Raw genomic sequence first — 22,160 nt, 5'->3', positions numbered from 1 at the left:
CTCTGCATGGAAGAATTGGTAGTATTTTATGTGTCTTTTTCTTTCTTTAAGTTTTCTCATTAAGAATATAATACTTTTGAAACTTTTGAATATTTTTATAAATAATACTTTGAAATGAGAAAAAATGTCATTAAAACATGTATAGAAAGATGCTAAATTAGTTACAAATATCCCCAAACTTAGTGGCCTAAAAAAAAACTATTCTTTCCCATTTCTCTGGTCAAGGATTTGGGAGCAGTTCAGTTGGGTGGTCCTTACTTAGAGTCTTTCTTGAGGTTGCAGTTAGGATGTTGGCGGGAGCTACAGTCATCTGTGACTAGAGGATCCCCGTGGAAACCAAGGGAGGGGTGGATTTAATAAGGATAATGTCATACTGCCAGTCCCAGTGTCCCCCAAACTGCTCTCTTGTGCATTCGGTCTCTCAGTGAATGAATACTCTCTGGGCCTCCGTTTGCTCTTCTCTAACGTAAGAGATGAGACCCAAGTAGATGGTCATTCAAGATTCTAGCTCAGATACTAGATGCCTGCTCTTTCCCAACCCCTTGCACTCTCCATTCCCAAATCCAGTAACTGTCTTCCTTTTCTTTAAATCTCCTTGCCTGAAAAGTAAGCAAAAAGCATGACCAAAGTACGTTCAGTAATCAACTTTGATAAGTTTTGGATTATTTATTTTCTCACGAGTCCTCCACTTGCCATTTAAAAGTCCTGAATTTTCATCTATCATCTCTGCCTTAGGAGAGGTGTAGGGAGGAGGATGCGGCGCTAACAGATAAGATGCTCCATGGGAACAAGCCTTCCTTCCCGAGCCTCAGACGCCAGAGGCGCGCTAACTTGCAGGCGGACTGGGACGAGCCCGTGGTCACCGTGCCACCTGCGCAGGGCAGTGCGCGGGGAACAAAGTGTACTGACTTTGCAGCTTTGGGGAAGAGTAGCTCTTTCTGTTCCCAGGGTGGGGAGGGGTGGGGAGTGGGGGCAACAACGCGGGGCAGAGGGAGACCGGGCTGCCCGGATCGGCAATCTCCTGGGTATCTCCCCATCTGCAGGAAAAGTACCTTTGGCTGGGCGAACTCTGGTGGCAAACCGCCCCAGGCTGCGACAGCCCAGAGATCTTGGAGCTGCAGCCCGCCCGGTTGGCAGCGGGGCCCCGGGGCGCCGACCGAACCGGCTGCCCCCAGCAGTCTGGCGCCGCGGCTGGCGCTGCGTGGGAGGTGGCGGAGAGGAGCCAGCTCGGGGAGAGCGGGTGCCCAGCCGCAGAGTCTTCCACCTGCTCAGGACCCCGCGCAGCCATGAGCTACCAGGGCCAGCAGCCCGGTGTCCCGCCGCAGGTAACTGGCGACCCGGGCAGGCCTGGAAGCCGCTTCATTCATCCTGCTACAGCTCAGCTGTCCCTACCTGGAGTTTGCGTAAGCGCCGCGGAAAGTTTTCTGGGAGAAAACGTTTTGCCTTAATCTGACTTTTTAAAAAAATCTCCTTTCCTTGGCAGTCAGTTTTCAACATTACTCTTTATTTCACAATATCAGGTCACTGAGTTCCTAACAGGGCCTGCAATCTGGGGTCCCCTGCAGCAGTTGTAGCATCTATAATCGCAGCATATGAGGGTGGAGTTCGTTCCAAAGCTCTGTTGAATGTCTAGCTATTACTTTTATTCTTTATTATTATTTCACCATTATTGCATTATCATTATTGACGCGTCTTATTATTACTAATATCGTGTTAGTATCCTGCAGGGCCCATTTGTCTGTCACTTTTCTGATTTTCGAGCTAGTAAATATTTGTTTAATGAACACTTTCTCTATTATAATAGAGAGATCTAGACGACGGACAGACCCTCGTTGCCGAGCACAAGAGGAAAACTTGTCAGTCTGCTGCTATTTGTAATGTCGTCAACTCCGTTATAGGATCCAGTATAATAGGTAAGTGTTTTGTTTTGTTTTTAATTTTAGTGCAAAGGTGGAATTTAAGACTCGTAGTGCTACTACAATTATTTTTAAAGAAAAAATCTTTAATGAGAAAATTGGTAATTTTCTTCCACAAAAGCTTTCCTTTCTCTCCACCTCCAACATAACATTAAACATCAATCAATGAAGATGGGGTTATAATTCATACCCCTTCCAGGGTGGAGACCATCTTCCAGAGGCAGTAGGCCAAGGTGGAGCTGCATACGGATTTTTTTTTTTTTTTTAAAGACTGTGTGGTCAATCGTTAGTGTTATTTAATTTCGTTTTTTTCTTTTACTAAAATGGCCACCATTATTTGAATCATCATTTTATTACCTTCTAGAAGTATTAAATATTAGAGATGCAAAAGCTTAACGTGAACCTATATCAATCTTATAAAAAAGTAAATTCGCACAATATTTTCTGTCTATACAATGTGAAATTTTAAAGTACAAACGTACTGTGATAGATTATGTTTAAATATTCTTTAGTCACTAGCACAAATTTGTTAATTGAAAATGCACACGATTTTTAAAAACAAAATAGCCAAACATGTAAGAGAAATGAGCAGCTCATGTTATACCAGTATATTAGAGGCCAGGAAAACATTCTGAAAAAAATTTAAAATGCATTTTGTTAAAGTATAAAAATCTAAGGTTTTTGGTTTTTTTTAGTGTTTATTGTTTTTTTTATTTAGAAACATTCCATTTCAAAAGAGACAAGGACCGAACAAAATCCTGCAAAAGGCAATAATCACTGAGAATATCTTTGACAAATATTTCAGTCTCTATCATCATCTTCTGAAAAATGAACATTTATCTGAATTGAGTTCCTTTTCACACATTAATATGCTTCTTGATTTGTACATTTACCTATACATAGACTTTCATATTTCTCACATGATACATAAAATGGAATTCCTTGAGTTAAAGCAGGAGCAAGCAGAGGTAGATTTGTTTAAAATTCTGCCTTAGTGTACCGTGGAGTCACGGGCGGCTCCCCTTGTAACAATCTAGAGATCATTTCTGATCTGAGCACTTTAAGCTGATCCATGTCAGCAACCTTAAAATGTGCCACTTAATTGTGCTTAGCAGAATTTCTTTTTTGTTTTTGTTTAAAGGCAAAACTTTTCAGAGAAGAAAAATTATGGGTGGAAATACCGTAACTACGTTTATTTTAGATATTTTATTGTCCTTAATATAAAATGGTTCATTCACTAAAAATGATTTAACAAATAATTTTATATACAAACACAGCATCTTTCCTTTCCTTTCCTTGAGCTTTTTAAAAAAATAGTTTTGCCTTCTCACTTTTCTCCTTTTTTCCTGCCTGGTTGCTCCTTTTGACGCCAGAGTCAGTCTCTCTTACTATTCCATAACCCTCTGTGCCCCTCTTCATCCCCTCTGATGCCCTGGCTGCACACGAGGAAGGACCTGGCATCAACACACTCCACATATTCTAATCCTGGGCACAGGCCACCCTGACCTGCACTAGGCATTGGTTGTGTGCACTGGCTTCTACTTTTCCTTTGTTGCTTTCAAATTCTTCTTCCTTCACCTCATAAACTTGTTCTCTTAAAACCTGTCCCTAACTTCATCACATTTTATTCTGAAATAGGTACTAGTATGTTAACATTTAATTTCAGTACTTTCCTATACACAGCTTACAAATATGTCATGTAAATTTGCCTATTACATGCCGAAATCAGGGGGAAACTTCTGTTTTTTAGCTATCTTATTAATAGGAGGTGGGGGCATTTTGTGTTTTTCCAGGATTGCCTTATTCAATGAAGCAGGCTGGATTCCCTTTAGGAATATTGCTGTTATTCTGGGTGTCATATATTACAGGTAAACTATATAATTCTTATGTACACAATTTAAGCCATGCAGTGACTGCTTCGTGCGTGCACACGCCCACCCACACACACATCCTGCAATAGAATTTCCTAGTGAGTTAAAAAGTGCATCGAAGAATGCTAAAGAATTTAAGCATTTGTGTCTGAGAAGATTGACTGTACCTACTAATCCTTTAAACAGATTAGAAAAAGTAGACAAGCATTACTTACATATGATCAGTCCTAAATCCCTTTCATGTGCTTTTCTTCACTTTACGCAAAAAGTAGTAGATCGGGGAGTCATTTCAAAAGTTGCTGAAGAGTAAGAGGGGACTGTGCTCTGAAGGTGCAGATGGCAGGGCTGCGTGGGCAGGTGCATGTGAATGAACGACTTTTGTCAGCTGTGTTTGTGCAGGTGGATGTGAGGCGCTCAGGACTAGCAGGTTCACCACCCTCCCCACCTCGCCCATGCAGGCTGTGCTCCCTGCCTGGCACTCTCTTTAAATGCAGCAACAAAGAGCTTCAATAGCCATCTCTCTGCTGCTTCCTTCTCTTCATGGAAGCTGTCCATTCATACCCTCCCTTTGCCACTCCTGCATTTGAATGTGGGCTTCCATCTCATAATCATCTCCTCTTCCTGCTGTCCTCATCCCTGCCCTGATATCTCACCAGCTCATCTTATGACAAACACAGCACCTTTCCTCTGCATTAGGATCCCTGTGAAAGAGACAGTGATCACACACAGACACCGACAAAAGGGTTGCCGCTGTGGTGGCCTGGTGCCCTTTACAGACAGTGCAAAACTCATCAGCTGCCCCTGCTCTGGAGTGTCAGCCTGGGCTTCCAGGGAGCTGCAGCCTTCCCATGAGGCGATAACCCCCTAGCCCTCATTTCTCCGTAGTCTTCAGCCCATGTCTGACTGATAGGAAGCCAAAGGCTGAACTCCCTCCCTTCTCTAGGGACATAGGTGTGGTGCTGTTGGGGCTCCACAGGATTGCTGAGCTGTTTCCCCCTGTCTTGTCCTCTCACTCTGCTTATCCCGAGACCATGGCATCCATTAATTCCCTGCCCAGGAATCTCTGTCTCAGCTCTGTTTCTGAAGATTCTGACCAAGATGCCACGCCTCATAAAGTTTCAGGCTCTCAAGACCAGCCCATAACTGCCATTTCTCTTCAGAGAAAGACCGTAAAGCATGTGATGGATATCAAACTCAAAGCTTCACAGGCATCAAACTTCCTTCCTGCAGCCCCACCTTCTAGACCTGAGCTGCTTCTGAGTTTCCACAGCACTTCATTTGTAACTTAAGACCCATAACTTAGTAGCATGGGGCTCATAACTTGGTGCTCATTAAGAGTTGCTGGTGTTTTAAAACCGCGTTCTATTTATTACCCACATAAAATCCTCATTCAAGGATTTACCCCTATTGGCTTTTAATTTCCCATTCACTACTGACAAATGATTTCTACCCATTTCCACCCAGATGTAATTACCATGGCTTTTTTAAGAGTGTTGTAAACATTTACACATATTTTAAGCCAATGTGTTAAAAAAATACATATCATCTGAAAATTCAGAACTTGAAGAGGATAAATATTTACTAAAGTCAGTATTATAATATTATATATCAAAAATCATAATGTGAATAACTTTTTTAACTGATGCTTATATACAAACCTATAACAACTATGAGCAATCCTTTGCAAAGTCACCAAATTACCAATTTACTAATCAATGGAAATGACTCATTGATTTCCCTGGATGACTAAAATGCTTAAACAATTTTGATAAATAAAGGATAACTACACAAAAGGAAAAAAATGTATAGGCTGGTTCATTTTGAGCAAAATCTACATGTAGAATATATTATCGATGTTGGGAAACAAAAGGGAGTATGAATATTGACAATAAATCATTTTTATTTGCTTTGATATTTTTATATTTGTTGATAAGAGTAAAACAATTTTTTTACTGGTGAAAAATTAATTTAAGTGGTCAAAAATGTAGGAAAATCAACATAAGCATAAATGATGGCTTAAAAGACAAATTTCCTGTTAAATAACATAGACTCATTCATGGATTATTTTAAAAATTGCATATAACATATTGAAAGGAATGTCAAAGTGTTATTGATATTTGAGATTATACTAATATTTTTAAAGAAATGTGTTTACAGCCTATATTTTATATAAGCAGTTGAAAGCATTTACAGTTACTATTGACTAAATTCTTAACACACTGTTAACTTTAAACAATACATTTTGAACATTTATAAAATATTGAGTGTTGTCATCTCAGCCATACAGTTCTTCACCAAACCTTACAACATCTATACAACTGGTTGCTTCCTTTCTGTGACACAAGTCTTCCTTGGCAAATAAGTTGCTATTGATTTTTCCTGCCTCCGGCATCTGTCTACTTTCTCATCTGTTCTCTATATTGGGGCAAATTATTTTTATAAAACCCTAACTCCATCTCTGTAATTCCTTCAATCAAAAAGAATTTTGATACTACATAACTACAACAACAAGAAAAATCATTACATCATGTTTCTTCATTGTTTGGGCACAGTCTCCATTTTTAGTCTCATCTCATAGAATGAATATACTTTCACACCATCTTTCCATCGATATAGTTATTCTCCATGACAGTCATGTCCTTCTCTGCCTGCTAAAATTATGTTCATCCTCCAACACAGAATTCAACTCCTCTGCAGAGCATTTCTCAACTTTAAGCAAAGAAAGTCAAATTAATTGCTATGTCTTTTGCATTTGGAGAATATTTAAAAATGTATGTATTAGTCCACTTATCACATTAAATGAAAATCAGGTAGGTAGACGTCTAGCTAGTCTCCATATTGACCATTGATTCATGTGACAAAATTATACTGATTACCACGGTGCTGGACACAGCAATGAAGAACATTATCCCTGCCTTTATGAAGCTCACAATATGGTGTTTCAAGCGGGCAAAAAAAAAAAAAAAACACATAAATATAATACTGCATGAAAGCTACCAAAATAAAATATGTGCCTGATGACAGGGACACTGATATTTAATCTAACCTCAAAGTAGCAGGAATGTTCTGGAGAGGAAGAAACGCTTCCACTGAGTGTTTATGAAAAAATGGGAGTTAGCAGAGAAAATAGAAGGGCACTCTAAGCTGATGGAAATAGGAAAATGCAAAGAAGAAACGAGCAAGTGATTCAGTCTGCCTAAAGTGTAGGGTTGATATGTTCAAGTGGAGAAAAGGGAAGTTAGAAAGGTTTGCAAAGGTAAATCTGAAGGCTTTCATGTAATGATGATCATTACCATTTCCTGACCTAGATGATAAGCATAAAGTGGCTATGATAATAAATCTTTCTGACTTCATTATGTAGTATTCATTTTTTTCATCTGTGGAGGAGAAAACTGAGACCTTGGCAGGTTAACATGACTTATCTGAAGTCTACAGGTACGGGTGATAGAGTTGGGATTTTGATGGAGGGCGTGGATTCTGGGGTCAGACTACTAGGGCCTGAGTCCTGATTCTCTCGTTACTGGTTCTGTGAAGATTGATTCACTTAACTTTCTGTGTCTCACTTTTCTCATCCATTAAGTGGGGATTAAAATAGCACCTTCCCTGGATTGTTGTGAAGACTAAACCAGTTAATATATTTAAAGCACTTGGGGAAAGGCCTGGCACTCAGAAAAGTGTTGTGAAAGCATTTGCTAGTTATTTTGTGTTTGTTTTCAGTATTATCAGACTCCAAATATATTGCTTTCACCGCTGCCACATCGAGGTTGTCAAAAATAAGTAAAAAATAGCATACTTTCTCATTCATTTAATGTCTGTAACACACCAGGCATTGTGGTAGCCACTTAAACACCACAATTTTCATACCATTCTTCAAGAATGATGTATTACCTTTCCTTAAAGATGAACTCAGAAAAGTCAAGTCTTTCATCTAGGCTCACACAGCCAATAAATTTTTTTGCCTCTTGAAAGGATTTTATTTTAATCAAAAATATTAGTGGATCTTTCTCTGGAGGATTTAAGCCGAAGTTATGATTTGCTTTGTGGTAATTTATGGTTATAGCTACATAATGGAGGAGAAATGTTCAAAATGTCTTGATAGATTGGGGATGTCAAAAATGTCTTGGTGGCAGGCCAGATATTTGAATGGAAGAACTATTAAAAGTTGTTGTAGTAATCCAGGCAAGAAATTATGAAGGCCAAAGCTCTCTAATAAAGGAATTTAGAGATTAGAAATTAGGAAATGTATTTCAATACTTAACAGTGTACTAGTTAATGGACTTAGAAACAAAAGAAATATAAGAAGTAATGAGATAATAAGGAGTGTAGGCAATTCTCAAGTTTTTGTTGATACTATTCACAGATTGAACAATTATGAAGAATCAAGTTATAGGTCAAATACACAAATTCATATTTGGACATTTTAAAATTGAGATGCCTGTGAAATCTCCAAAGTAAAATATTTATAAGGCAGCTAGTTGTAAAGTCTGGAGTTTTGAAGGGTTCTGAATAGGACACACAAATTTAGGGGTTACCAGCAACTGTATGAAAATTGAAAACACAGGCATGAATAAAATTATAGTGGGACATCTTGAAGTGTGATAAAAGTCTAAGAATCCATGGTTTGAGCAGAGTAAAAGAAACTGGTGAGAAATTGATTGTAAATTGCCAAAAAAAAAGGTAGGAAGGTAGGAAGGAGGAAAAAACAAGAGAAAGTGATGTCACAAAGGCCAAGGGAGGATGGTTGAGAAAAAGGGGAATGGAACAAAAGAAGGGAGGGAGGGAAAGAGGGAGGAGGAAGGGAGAGAAGGACAAGTAAGTAAGATTAAGGTTTAGGAAGCATCAATTGTATTTATCAACTTGGAGATGATTGTTGAACTTGCTGAAAGAAGTTTCACTGATGTGGGAGGGAATCAAGATGAAAAATATATTTGAAGATTTGTATTTTATTGCATTTCCAAATTACTTTAAGGAAAAAATTAATCACTGTGATGGAAAGTATGAGAGAAGAGCAAGTATTATTTATCCCTTGTGCATTGCTGTATACCCAATATAACTTCAATGTCTTTCCAAAATAACCAGTAAGTGAAAAAAGAGAGATATTAACTGTTAATTATATGATTTCTCCACATTTTTTATCTTGAAAGTCAATTCTGAATCGGAACTGAAATTCCTAAAAAGCAAATTTTGACAAAAAATATTCTTAGAGGGCTCTCTTAAATGTATCTATAAAGTTACTAATTTTATTTTGTTACAAAACAAATACTCTGGGATTCTCCTAAATCTATTATTTTCTAAATGCTTACAGCATTTTTCATTCTCAGCTTTCACACATTGAATACCTACGAAATATTTGATTCCCTGTATTCTGTGGACAAAATAAGCAACAACCCACTAATAGTCGCTGCATTGATCAGGTCAGGAACATAAATTGGAACACTGGCATTTTGTCTCTAGTCTGTATTTCCTCTTCTGCCCATTTCTTTACATGGGTATGTTAAGGATGTTTGTATCTTGATTGAAAAATATGTAACTGGAAACATTACAGTTTCTTGAAAAGTAATATTTTATGAGGGTGGAGCACAGTGGTTCATGGCTGTAATCGTAGCACTCTGGGAGACTGATGCTCGCTTAAGCTCAGGAGTTTGAGACCAGCCTGAGCAAGAGCGACACCCCATCTCTACTAAAAATAGAAAAATTAGCCAGGCATTGTGACAGATGCCTGGTAGTCCCAGCTATTCAGGAGGCTGAGGCTAGAGGATCGCCTGAGTCTAGGAGTTTGAGGTTGCTGTGAGCTAGACTGATGCCATAGCACTCTAGCCTGGGCAACAGAACAAGATTCTGTCTCAACAAAAAGGTGGGGAGGATAATGTTTTCTGAAAAGAAAGGCTTGTGATAATACTGTAGTATTAGATTAAACATTCCTTTAAAATTTCCCTTTTTCTTAGTGGTAATTAAGTAAAAACATGAAAAACCCTGGTATTAAATGGAATTTGACATTTGTTTGTTATGTTTGCTGCAGACTTTTCCCTTGTTTTATTGATAAAAGGAGGGACCCTCTCTGGAACCGACACCTACCAGTCTTTGGTCAATAAAACGTTTGGATTTCCGGGGTATCTTCTCCTCTCTTTTCTTCAGTTTGTGTTTCCTTTTATAGGTAAGATAATTTCCAAAATGAATATTGTAATTATTTGCATAAATTGTATAATTTTTCTGAATAAAATAGTCATTAGTCACTAAAGAATATTAGCAGTTGAAATATTTTCGAAATTAAATGGACTTTAACCATTTTCTTCATTATTTTCTGATCCTTTTGATTTACTTTCTGAATTTTTCTTTTAAATAAAATGAGGCTCAGGTGGTGCCTGTGGCTCAAGGAGTAGGGCGCTGGCCCCATATACCGGAGGTAGTGGGTTCAAACCCGGCCCGGGGCAAAAACTGCCAAAAAAGAAATAATAATAATAAAATAAAAATTTAAAAAAAATAAAATGAGGCTTATTTTCATTGGGTTAATGTTTGGGATTTCCTTATCTGGTAAAAAAAAAAAAAATAGAATGATCTGGGATTAAAAGTGAGTGAGAGAAATAACAGATTTCTTCTAAGGCCATTTTTTTTTTAACCTAAGGATTTATGGAAGCCACATACCAAATGAACTTGCTATTTACAGTATGCCATAATGGGAAAAAATTTCACCAAACCCATAATTTTTTTTTTCTTTTCTTTCTTTCTTTCTTTTTTAAGACAGGGTCCCTCTCTTGCCCAGGCTAGAGAAGGCATACATAGTGGCCTGGTAGCTGACTGAAGCCTTGAACTCCTAGGCCCAAATGATCCTTCTGCCCTACCTCAGCCTCCTGAGTTGCTAGGACCACAGGTGTGAATGCATCTTGATGGAGCTAATTTGCCTATGGTTTTGTAGCAACAGGGTCTTACAGTGTTGTCTAGGCTGATCTGGAACTCCTGGCCTAAAGCCTTAGCTCCCGAAGTGCTGAGATTGGGTGCATGATCCACCACACCTGGCCTCCTAGCACTTCTTAAATAAATAGAACGTTAATATTCACCAATGGCCAGCCTGACTTAATTTTTTAAGTCAGTGCTGCAGAAGCTGTTGTTTGAATCACTAATTCCATGTCTCCATAAAAAGCTAAGAATGTATTTCCCACAAAAGTCTTACTTTTTCAATTGAAGGGATATTTTGCTGACTTCAAAATTTTCTTTTATTATTCCTCGCTTTAAGTAATACACGTGTTTCTAAAAAAGTGCTTGGAAACTGAATTTTAGGAACAAAATAAATTGTATTTTATATGACTACCAAGACGTACTATTTAAAGGTGTTTGGGGATATAACAGTTTGTAATATGGAAATTTTGTTGTAATACACATTGATACTCTACTATAAATTTGTTGCCTATTTATGGTTGTGCAAATTGGTAATCAGAACATGTATTTGAAAGTAGTAGGATTATGCCAATATTTTGGAAGTAGTAAATGATCACTTTCCAAATATTCAGAATAAAATATGTGATGGCTTGTTGATGACTGTATTATTTTAATTATGTTTTTAGCTATGATAAGTTACAACATAATAACTGGGGATACTATGAGCAAAGTTATTCAAAGAATCCCAGGAGGTAAGCAAAAAAATTTTTTTGAGGATTTGAATATATTTATTTATACGGTTATTTACAGTTAATGTGATTCACAATAATATAGAAATAAAATGTTTTGAAAGTGAAGACTTGGTTTACTTCAGATATCTCACAATTCCCATGATCCATTCTGATCTTGATGTTTTGATCTACTTTTATATGTAATTTAGTTCTTATTCAACTGTTTCAAAACAAGTTATTACTATTTATGTTCTTAGAATACTTTATATACCAGAAGTCTTATGCATCATTCACCAGCTCTCTGTAGTGACGTATTTTCATATACTATTTTAAGCAAGCTGTTTTCTTCACTGTTTGTATTAAGGTATAATTTAACACAGTAAAATTAACCTTTTTAAATGTGTACTCTGTGAGTTTTGATAAATGCATATAGACATGTAACCATAGCCACAATCAAAATAAAAAACAGTTCCATCACTCTAGCAAATTTTCCCCTGGTCCCTTTGTAGTCAAATCTTCCCTTATCTTCAGCCTCTGGAAACCACTGATCAGGTTTCTCCCCTTATAGTTTCACTTTTTCCAGTATGCTAGGTAGATGTCATCACTTCTGGCTTCTTTTATTTTGAAAGGCGCATTTGAGATTCTTTAGGTGTATTAGTAGTTTTCTCTTTTTCTAAAAAAATTATTTCTGAGAAGCAGCAGTCCATTTTATGGATGTACAACAGAGCGTCTATCACCCAACTGAGGGACATTTATGTTGTTTCCAGTTTGAGATGATTACAAAAAAGCAGCTATGACAATTCTCAGGTGGAATTTTTCAACATGTGCACAATTCCACTCCCTGTTTAACTTTTTTTTTTTTTTTTTGGCAGTTTTTGGCCAGGGCTGGGTTTGAACCCACCACCTCTGGCATATGGGGCCAATGCTCTATTCCTTTGAGCCACAGGCGCCACCCTCCCTGTTTAACTTTTTGCAACATCTTGCTTATTAGAATAATTCAGAGATCATGGATCTTTTTCCTTTGAAGAGCTTTTCATCTGAGCTACATAATGCCCATTTCGTTATGAACTAACTCTATTGTTGTTATTATAGTTGAGATCGATGGAAAAATACCTTTCCTCTTAGTGTGTGAATCACTCATTCTAAAGACACATAAAACAAAATGACACATAACTTAGAACTGGAAATTGCAGCTGTTCCTCTCCCAGGGTTTAGTGGGAGCTGAGATCAAGGAGACTTGGCTAACAAACCACAGACCCACTGCTTAGTCCGGCATGCCCTTAAAGTCTTCATCTTTAAAAATAGCCGGGCATTGTGGCAGGTGCCTGTAGTCCCAGTTACATGGGAGGCTGAGGCAAGAGGATCACTTGAGCCCAGGAGTTCAAGGATGCTGTGAGCTATGAAGCCACAGCCCTCTACCAAGGGCAAAAGAGTGAGACTCTGTCACAAAAAAAAAAATGCATTTTGGGGGTCATTTTTGGTAGAAGTTCAGTATAGGTAACAAATCTCATTAGATCCTTAGTGAAAAGTGTCCTTTATGCTAATGAAGACCCTACACGTTCATCACTGCACTCTGTGTCAGTGTTTTTGTAGGCCTTAGCATCTTCCCAGTGAAGCAAAAAGTTTGTAGGAAAAAATAGAAACAGATACACAAATAATTTGATTTAAATTATGTTCAGCAGATTGGTGGAATTACACCAGCGGTGCATCTTACAAGGGTATATGTGAAACTTGGTAAAAGGTCTATAAAGCTAGTGAATGATGCCCCATGATCATATCAATGTACACAGCTGATTTAATAAAAAAAAAAAAGAAAAAAAATAAATTATGTTCAGCAGAAATACATAAATAGTGAGTTCAGAGTTTGGGGAACATGAACTTTAACTTTCCATTTTATTATTTTAATTCTTAGCTTTATGCTGACAGTTGAGCTATGGTGTCGTGATTAATTATTCCCTTTCGGTGTGTGTGCATGCACTACTGCACGTGCATGTGTGTCACTGTGAAAATTAGTGTCATTTTTTATGTCATTAATAAATTTTTTATTAGTGTCATTTTTTATGTCATAAATAAATGTCATTAATAGCATTTTTTTCATGCCACAAACATTCACTTATTTAAGGCTAGACCGTTCTAGACCTTAGACTTTGCAGAAATTGATGCATAACTGGTGACAGTGAGGATACTTTAACAATATAATGACATGACCTCTGAAAGAAATTTAATACTAGATAAAAAAAATTTAAACAACAGAGTCTTCTTTGGACTAGATATAGCTCCTTCAGTGACCATGTTGATTAGCAGAGTTTTTAAAAACTTCTTTATTATTATGGGTCCATAATGGTTGTATATATTTATAGGTTACATGTAATGTTTTGATACAGGCATACAATGTGATTAGTGAAATCAGGGTAAGTGTGGTATCCATCACCTCAAGTGTTTATCATTTCTTTGTGTTGGGAACAGTCCAATTCCATTCTTTTAGTTATGTCAAAGTGTCTAACTTGTTGAATATAGCCATTTTGTTGAGTTCATCAAATATTGTTCATTCTCTCTAACTTAAATTTTGGATCCATTAACCATCCCTAATTCACCCCTGCCTGCTACCTTTCCCAGCCTCTGAAAACTATCATTCTATTCTCTTTCTCCATGAGATCAATTGTCTTCAATATTTAGCTTCCACAAATGAGTGAGAACATGTCCGTCTGTGAGTGGCATATTTCACTTAACGTAATATTCTCCATTCTATACAGTTTGTTGCAAAATGGCAGGGTTGCATTCTTGATTATGGCTATATAATATTCCATTGCAGATATGTACCAGAATTTCTTTATCCATTCACCCACTGATGGATGCTTAGGTTAATTCCAAATCATGGCTACTGAGAATAGTGCTTTAACAAACATGGGAGTGCAGACATCTTTTTGATAAACTGAATTACCATCCTTTGGATACTCATGTATGCCAGCAGTGGGATTGCTGAATCATATGCTATTTCTATTTTTAGTTTTTGAGGAACTTCCCTACTGTTCTGCACAGGGGTTGCACTAACTTACTATATCTTGCCATGTCAAATGTGCTCCCATGTATGATGAACACCCATGGTTTGGGGCCCAAACTTTTAGGAAAATGCCACTGGAGAAAGTGGCCAGCTCCTGGCTAGGGGAGACACATCTGGGGAGGCTTAACTCTCACTGGTAAGCATGCCCTCCTGCAGCTGTCCCCTACAGCTATCCCCTTTGTGAAAGCTGCCTTTTCCCTCTCTCCCAGGATCCCTTCCTTCCCCACCCAGTCAAGAGCCAAGGTGGAGATGGCCATGCACGTGAGAAGCCAGGCACGTCTCTGGGGCCTGTGCAGGGCTCCTGGTCCCCTCCTTGCAGCCCAAGTGTGGTTCTCAGCCCTCACCCTGCAAGGCCATCGCCCATTTCACCAGCCCTAACACCTTCCCCTGCCCTGATTGCAGCACTCAGCAGAGGCCACTCCACATGTGGCATCCACCAGACCTCAGTTCCTCATAGACTGGAACCCCATGTGCCCACTGGGCACAGGAAGGAGGGCATGGTGGCCCCAGGAGACTCACTGGGCTCCTCTGTTCCCAAAACGTACTATGAATATATAATGTGCAGCCTTATTTTCCCCTCAAAAACCTAGGCAAAAATATGTGCCTTATACGTGGCAAAATATGATACCTTGCCACCAGCAGTGTAGGGAAGGTTTCCCTTTCTCCACATCCTTGCCAGCTTCTATTGCCTTTTTGACAAAAAGCCATTTGACTGAGGTAACATGATACCTCATTGTAGTTTCGATTTGCATTTCTCTGATGACCAGCAATGTTGAGCATTTTTTCATGTACCTTTTGGCCATTTATATGTCCCTTCTTTTGAGAAATGTCTGTCCAGATCCTTGTGCCATTTTAAATCAGATTATTTGATTTTTTTACTCTTAGTGAGTTGCTTAAGCTCCTTATGTATTCTAGCTACTAATCCTTTATCAGATGGGTAGTTTGCAAATATTTTCTACCATTCTGTTTGTTGTCTCTACCCTTCATTGGTTGTTTCCTTTGCTGTGCAGAAGCTTTTTAGCTTGATGTGATAACCTTTGTCCAATATTGCTTGAGTTACTTACTTACTTTGGGTTGTTAATTAACAAATCATTACCCAGACCAGGATCCTGAAGAGTTTCCTCTTTTAGAAGTTGCATAGTTTCAGGTCTTTGATTTGAATCTTGAATACAGTTTGATTTTATCTTTTTATATGGTGCGAGATAAGGGTCTAATTTTATTCCTTTGCATGTGGATATCCAGTTTTCCCAGCACATTTGTGAAGAGACTACTGTTTCCCCACTAGATGTTCTTGGCACCTTTGTCTAAGTTCACTGTAGATGTTTGGATTTGTTTCTGGGTTCTCTGTTCTCTTCCTTTGGCCTAATTTCTGTTTTTATGTGAGTGCCATGCTGTTTTGGTTACTACAGTGCTGTAGTACAATTTGAAATCCAGCAATGTGATTCCTCCAGTTTTGTTCCTTTTGCTTAGGGTGGTTTGGGCTAATCCGAGTGTAAATGTTAGGATTACTTTTTCTATTTCTATGAAGAATGCCATTGGCATTTTGATGAGCATTGCTTTGGCTCTATAGATTGTGTTGGGTAGAATGGATACTTGAACAATATTGATTTTTCCATATATGAGCATGGAATATCTTTCCAGTTTTTTGGTGTCCTCTTTAATTTATTTCATCAATGTTTTATATTAATACTTTTCATTATAGTGATATTTCACTTTTGTTTGTTTTTTGCAGTTTTTGGCCGGGGCTGGGGATTGAACCCACCACCTCTAGCATATGGGGCCGACACCTTAACCCTTTGAGCCACAGGCGCTGCCGATATTTCACTTTTTTGGTTAAGTTCCTTCCTAGGGTTTTTATTTGTAGCTATTGTAAATGGGATTTTTTTTTTTTTTTTTGGTTTCTTTTCTGATTATTTGCTTTTGGCATTTAGAAATGCTACTGATTTTTGTAAGTTGATTTTATGTTCTGTAACTTTACTCAATTCGTTTATCAGTTCTAATAGTTTTTTTATAGCACAGCTTTTAAAACACATAAATCAGTGTGCTTTACTTTATGTTGAAAACTTCTTTTTCTATTTGATTTTATATAGAGAATAGAAGTAAAATAAAAGTATTTAAGGAATAGAAACAAAAATAAAAAGTTTTTTCTATTTTTAGTTACTCATTTTTATCTAAACATTGATTTCTTTTAATTTTGTTAAGGTGTTACTATTCAACTCTATTAAGATATAGAAGTTTTTAAAAAAATCACTTTAGAAAATGCAGCGTCCTTGTGTAGCTTTACTTACTACATGAAATGTTTTGCCATCACAAGGTTTTAGTTTTCATTTTATATTATTATTTTTTTGAAACAGGGTCTTAAGCTGTTGCCCTGGAGAGAGTGCCGTGGCATCATACCTCACAGCTATGGAGCCCACCTCCAACTCAGCTGTTTCTATTTTTAGTAGAGATGGGGTCTCACTCTCACCAGCTCAGGCTGGTCTGGAGCTCCTGAGCTCAGGCAATCCACCCGCCTCGGCCTCCCAGAGTGCTGGGATTACAGGAGTGAGCCACCACGCCAGGCCTATCCCAAGGTTTTAGAAAGGAAATAACTTAATGTGTTTTACCTTTGACAAAGATTTTTATAGTTTCTGGGTTAAGAGCATAATACTCCAAGGGGTCAAAGAGGGCAGAAGCATGGGAACTGATTAGAATGCTATTAAAATAACTTAAATGTAAAATATTATGACAGCATTTGAAAACTAGGTTCACCCTTAAGTTATTTTGTATTTCTATTTTTGTGATCTATTTTTATTTTTACATGGTTTTATGGAGATTATTAACAAAAATCATTATCATTGAGGTAGTATTTATGTTTAAGTACTTTTTATTATTAAATTCCTGGCTATTTAGTAGTGTCCCCAATGTGTTGCTTATACCTATTAACATTTAATAAAATTTATTATGTTTTAGTTGATCCTGAAAACTTGTTTGTTGGTCGCCACGTCATAATTTTGCTTTCTACGGTTACCTTTACTCTACCTTTATCCTTGTACCGAGATATAGCAAAACTTGGAAAGGTAATTTTACTTTTTAAATAGACACAGAAATGCACCTTGTTACCATATTGTTCTTAATTATAGTATTCATCTTTAGTTTCTTTTAGTTTCCTTATGATTATGCTAGAGTATAGTGTGAATCACTAGCTTCTCTGGGGAACTGATGATTAAATAAATATTGGATGAGTGTGAACTAAATATGTTCCTTAAAGTAGATATCCTAATTAGTCTCAGACAGCATACTTTAAATTTAAAAAATATAAAGAACTATACTTAATGCAAGTCTCTTTCTTTCTTTCTTTCTTTCTTTCTTTCTTTCTTTCTTTCTTTCTTTCTTTCTTTCTTTCTTTCTTTCTTTCTTTCTTTCGAGACAGAGTTTTACTTTGTCACCCTTAGTAGAGTGCTGTGGCATCACAGCTCACAGCAACCTCCAACTCTTGGGCTTAGGCAATTTTCTTGCCTCAGCCTCCCAAGTAGCTTGGACTACAGGTGCCTGCCACAATGCCCGGCTATTTTTTTGCTGCAGTTTGGCCAGGGCCAGGTTCCAACCCACCACCCTTAACATATGTGGCCAGCACCCTACTCACTGAGCCAGAGGCGCCACTCTTATGTATTGGAAAAGTGTTTAATCTTTTTGTAGGTAATTTAAACAATTTAAAATAAATTAAGAAGTAAAGATGAATCTCTTCAATGGCTTAAAATATTTTTATTTGTAAATTACATCTGTTTGCCTGTTTTTCACCCAGTAAATTTAATTATCATGTGCTGATTGATACATTTTTGAGAATTTGGCCAACATTTATAAACCTTATTACTAAAGAGAAATTACTAAACTCTTTCTAATGAAACCAAAATAACTATTCAACTCACTACATAAGCTCATTTGCACTTGCTTTCATGGAATGTTTGTATTTTACCCAAAATATTTTGGTACTATATCTACATGATGCCAAGCATCCTGCCAAAAAATTTTAAGAAGAGTTATTCATATATTTTTGTATTCTATTTTGAAAAATTCAACAGTTGCATGAAGTTTACTCTTTACTGTGATGTTTGATGCTGTGCATTCAGTTTCAAAGTCCCTCCTTCTAAATAGAGCTGAAGGTGGAGATGATTCAAATTATTCTGACCACCACATCATCCATCTATAATAGTCATCTAGAAATAAAAAACAACTGTATGAAACTTGCTCCTATGAAAATAATTACACTAGTTTCCATTTATCATGTACAATGCAGACACAAATGTTACCTCTGACTGCAGACAGTAAGGCCCTCATGAAAGGAAAGGTACTAATATTCTAACATATTATTAATACTTGAACATTTTTTTCCCTAAAAGTCCCTTTAAAGTGTCATATTGAAATATCTAAGTAAATATCAGGAGCCCTGATATGGAGTTAGACTTCTTGCATTTGAGTTCTATTTCTGCCAATTTTTAGCTGTGTGACCTGGGACGTGTTACTTAATCTCTCAGATCAGTAGATTCATAATTTCTAATTAAAAATTAATAACTTAGAAAACAAAGTTAATGAGAATCCCATGAAATGAAAGCAATTTTGTATTTGCCCTTTTTTTCACTAGAAACGCAGAAGTAGCATAATGAGCGTACCGGGAGCATGCACACATAATCAGGTTCCATTTTACCCATTGAAACAATGATAGAACAGAGAGGAAAAAGCAAAACGGATCTAGAAACATAGACCAAAGTGCAGAAAGCACATAGGAAAAATGACTAACAGAGGCTGCGAGCAAACAGGAAAAGGTAGAGACACCTCCCTAAAAAAATATTGGGAGGGTGAACGGATGAGTGTTGTGTTGGAAAGGAGAGGGTGGGCTAAAGACAGAAGTAGAAGAAGCAATTATAGGTAGAAAAAAAGCACCAATTATCACTAACACAGGACCTGAAGATAATATAAAATTTCAATTTTACTTTCATGATGTAAACTCACCAGTACTGTATTCTGTGCAGGAAGCCACTAAAAATGTTCAAATGTTCAGCGCCTGTAGCTCAAGCAGCTAAGGCACCAGCCACATAAACCAGAGCTGGCGGGTTCGAATCCAGCCTGGCCCACCAAACAACAATGACAACTATAAGCAAAAAATAGCCGGGCATTGTGGCGGATGCCTGTAGTCCCAGCTACTTGGGAGACTGAGGCAAAAGGATAGCTTAAGCCCTAGAGTTTGAGGTTACTGTGAGCTGTGACTCCACAGCACACTACCCAGGGCAACAGCTTGAGACTCTGTCTCAAAAAAAAAAAGAAAATGTTTAAAGCCATGTTGCAAGATTTCAACAATAGTCTTATATGGTACGTGCTATTTGGGGTTGAGGGCGGAGAGAACCAACGCTATGATCTGAAAAGAAGTTACATGCGTGAGATTATCAACACCAGTCTACACGAATATACTACTAAAGAATTGGATAGAAAAACCTACCCACAGGAAACTCTCAAGTGAAAAAAGAGAAAGACCTAGTATTTTAAATGAAATCATCTCTATCCTAACCTGACAATAGCTTTACATTTTCTTTTGCAGATCTCCCTTATTTCTACAGTTTTGACAGCTCTAATTCTTGGAATTGTGATAACAAGGGTATTGACATTGGGTCCATATGTGTAAGTTTTGCTGTTATATTGGTCTCTGATGTATAGCCCTCACACACGTATTTATATGCCATACTGTTAATGCAGAAATGTAAAGTGGTGTCAGAAACATCATTTATCTTTAGTATTTGACAAAATGAAAGAAATTTCAGGTAAGTAAGCATATATTTTTCAGTTGGACCCTGCAAGGCTGATGAATTTAAACCAGTTTTACATATTTTAATGGCCAATACAATTTGCATATTTTTATACAAATATAAAAAGGATTTTGAATAGTGGGGGAAAGGGAACAAGTTTTACCAGTCTGGACTGTAATGGGAAGAATAAAGGACTTGGTGAGTATTTTTATCTGTTGAACTAAATCTAGTTGTTTTGAAAACCACCCTGTATTCTCATCTGACATTATATTCTGTAATTATTTTGTGTTAAAAATCTGTCATTTGTGAGCTAACGGTGGTAGCTGATAATGGTATTTATTAGTTTTTAATATTATCAGGCCAAGTAAAATCTTGACAAATTAGCACTTGTTCCCTCAAGTTAAAAAATGTCACTCTTCCATGAAATTCCCCAAATTGTATAATTGTTTATCTAAACTATACAGTTTTATGCTTTCCACAATGAACAATACATATTTATTGAATAAATAAATATTAGGGAGTTTCCCCAAGACCTTCAATATTTTCTCTATACTAAACAAGACAAAGTAAAATTAATTTAAGATACAACATCTAGCACAATGGAAGTAATACTGGGTCTTTAAAGAATCGTATCTGTGAGTGAAAATAAAAAGGGAACCTTGTGGATAGCTCATTGTTAATGCCGTTTCCATTGTAATTTATGTTTTTCTATTGATTAATTGTTCCTCTGCAAAATTACTTCCTTTTTAACTGTACTTACATATGATAGGCTTCTCAGTTTATCAGGAAAATACCAAAAGAAAAAAAAAATGTCTCCAGCTTATTTGGAAGAAAGTATAAAATATCTGGTCTAGCTGTGCTTGATACAGCCTTTTTTTGAAAATAATTAACTTTTTTTTTTTTTTGACAGTCTCACTATGTCACCCTTGGTAGAGAGCTGTGGCATCACAGCTCACAGCAACCTCAAACTCTTGGGCTTATGCAATTCTCTTGCCTCAGTCTCCCAAGTAGCTGAGACTACAGGCACCTGCCACAATACCTGGCTATTTTTTTTGTTGTAGTTGTCATTGTTGTTTTGGCAGGCCCAAGCTGGTTTCAAACCTGCCAGCTCAGGTGTATGTGGCTGGTGCCTTAGCCACTGAGCTACAGGCCCTGAGCCAACTTTTTTTTTTTTTTTTTGAAATGGGATCTTGCTCGTTACCTGGGCTAGAGGGCAGTGCTATCATCAGAGCTCACTGCAACCTCAAATTCTTGGGTGCGAGTGATCCTCCTGCCTCAACTTTCTGAGTAGCTGGGATTACAGGCATCTACCACCATGCTTGGTTAATTCTTTTTCAATTAATTTCAATTTTCAATTTTTAGGGATGGGATATTGTTCTTGCTCAGGCTGGTCTGGAACTCCTGGCCTCTAACAATCCTCCCTTTTCAGCCTCCAAAGGACTAGGTTTAGAGGCATGAGCCACTGTCTCCAGCCAAAATCCCTATTTTTGTAAAGGATGTAAATGGAAGAGAGAAAGCATAAATATCTCTAATGTTTATATTAATTTGTCCTCTTCAAATAACTTGCTCCTGATTCACAGTTGTACTGGTCTGCTCAGGCTGCCATAAGAAAACACCATAAACTGAGCAGCTCAGCAACAGAACTTGATTTTCTCATAGTTCTGGAGGCTGGAAGTCAGGGATCAGGGTACCGGTACAGCGGATTCTGGTGAGAGCCCTCTCCTGGCTTGTAGTAGGCAGGGTTTCTGTTGTGTTCTCACTTGGCATAGAGAGACAGCAAGATCTGTGCTATCTCTTCTTACAATAATGCTATTCCCATCATGAGGCCTCACCCTCATGACCTCTTGTAACTGTAAGGCCTCATGTCATTAAGGGTCAGGCTTCCTGAGTTTTCCTGGAAAAAAAAAAAAAGAATCAGGTTTCAACACACA

General features: G+C 37.5%; 1 protein-coding gene across 1 annotated transcript in view; it reads left to right on the top strand.

The window, feature by feature from the left end:
* Positions 1-1,256: 1,256 nt before the first annotated feature.
* Positions 1,257-22,160, top strand: part of SLC38A11 (solute carrier family 38 member 11) — a 72,066-nt gene continuing 51,162 nt past the window's right edge. The window contains exons 1-7 of the mRNA XM_053596903.1: positions 1,257-1,325; positions 1,805-1,913; positions 3,710-3,784; positions 9,807-9,941; positions 11,347-11,412; positions 17,405-17,511; positions 20,025-20,104. Of these exons, the coding sequence (XP_053452878.1) occupies positions 1,287-1,325; positions 1,805-1,913; positions 3,710-3,784; positions 9,807-9,941; positions 11,347-11,412; positions 17,405-17,511; positions 20,025-20,104 (611 nt within the window). The 5' untranslated portion in view covers positions 1,257-1,286. The remainder of the gene's footprint in view (positions 1,326-1,804; positions 1,914-3,709; positions 3,785-9,806; positions 9,942-11,346; positions 11,413-17,404; positions 17,512-20,024; positions 20,105-22,160) is intronic.

The sequence above is a fragment of the Nycticebus coucang genome, chromosome 7, assembly GCF_027406575.1.
Source record: "Nycticebus coucang isolate mNycCou1 chromosome 7, mNycCou1.pri, whole genome shotgun sequence".
Lineage (NCBI taxonomy): Eukaryota > Metazoa > Chordata > Mammalia > Primates > Lorisidae > Nycticebus > Nycticebus coucang.
The sequence above is the reverse complement of the archived record's forward strand: the minus strand, read 5'-3'. Positions and strand labels throughout refer to the sequence as shown.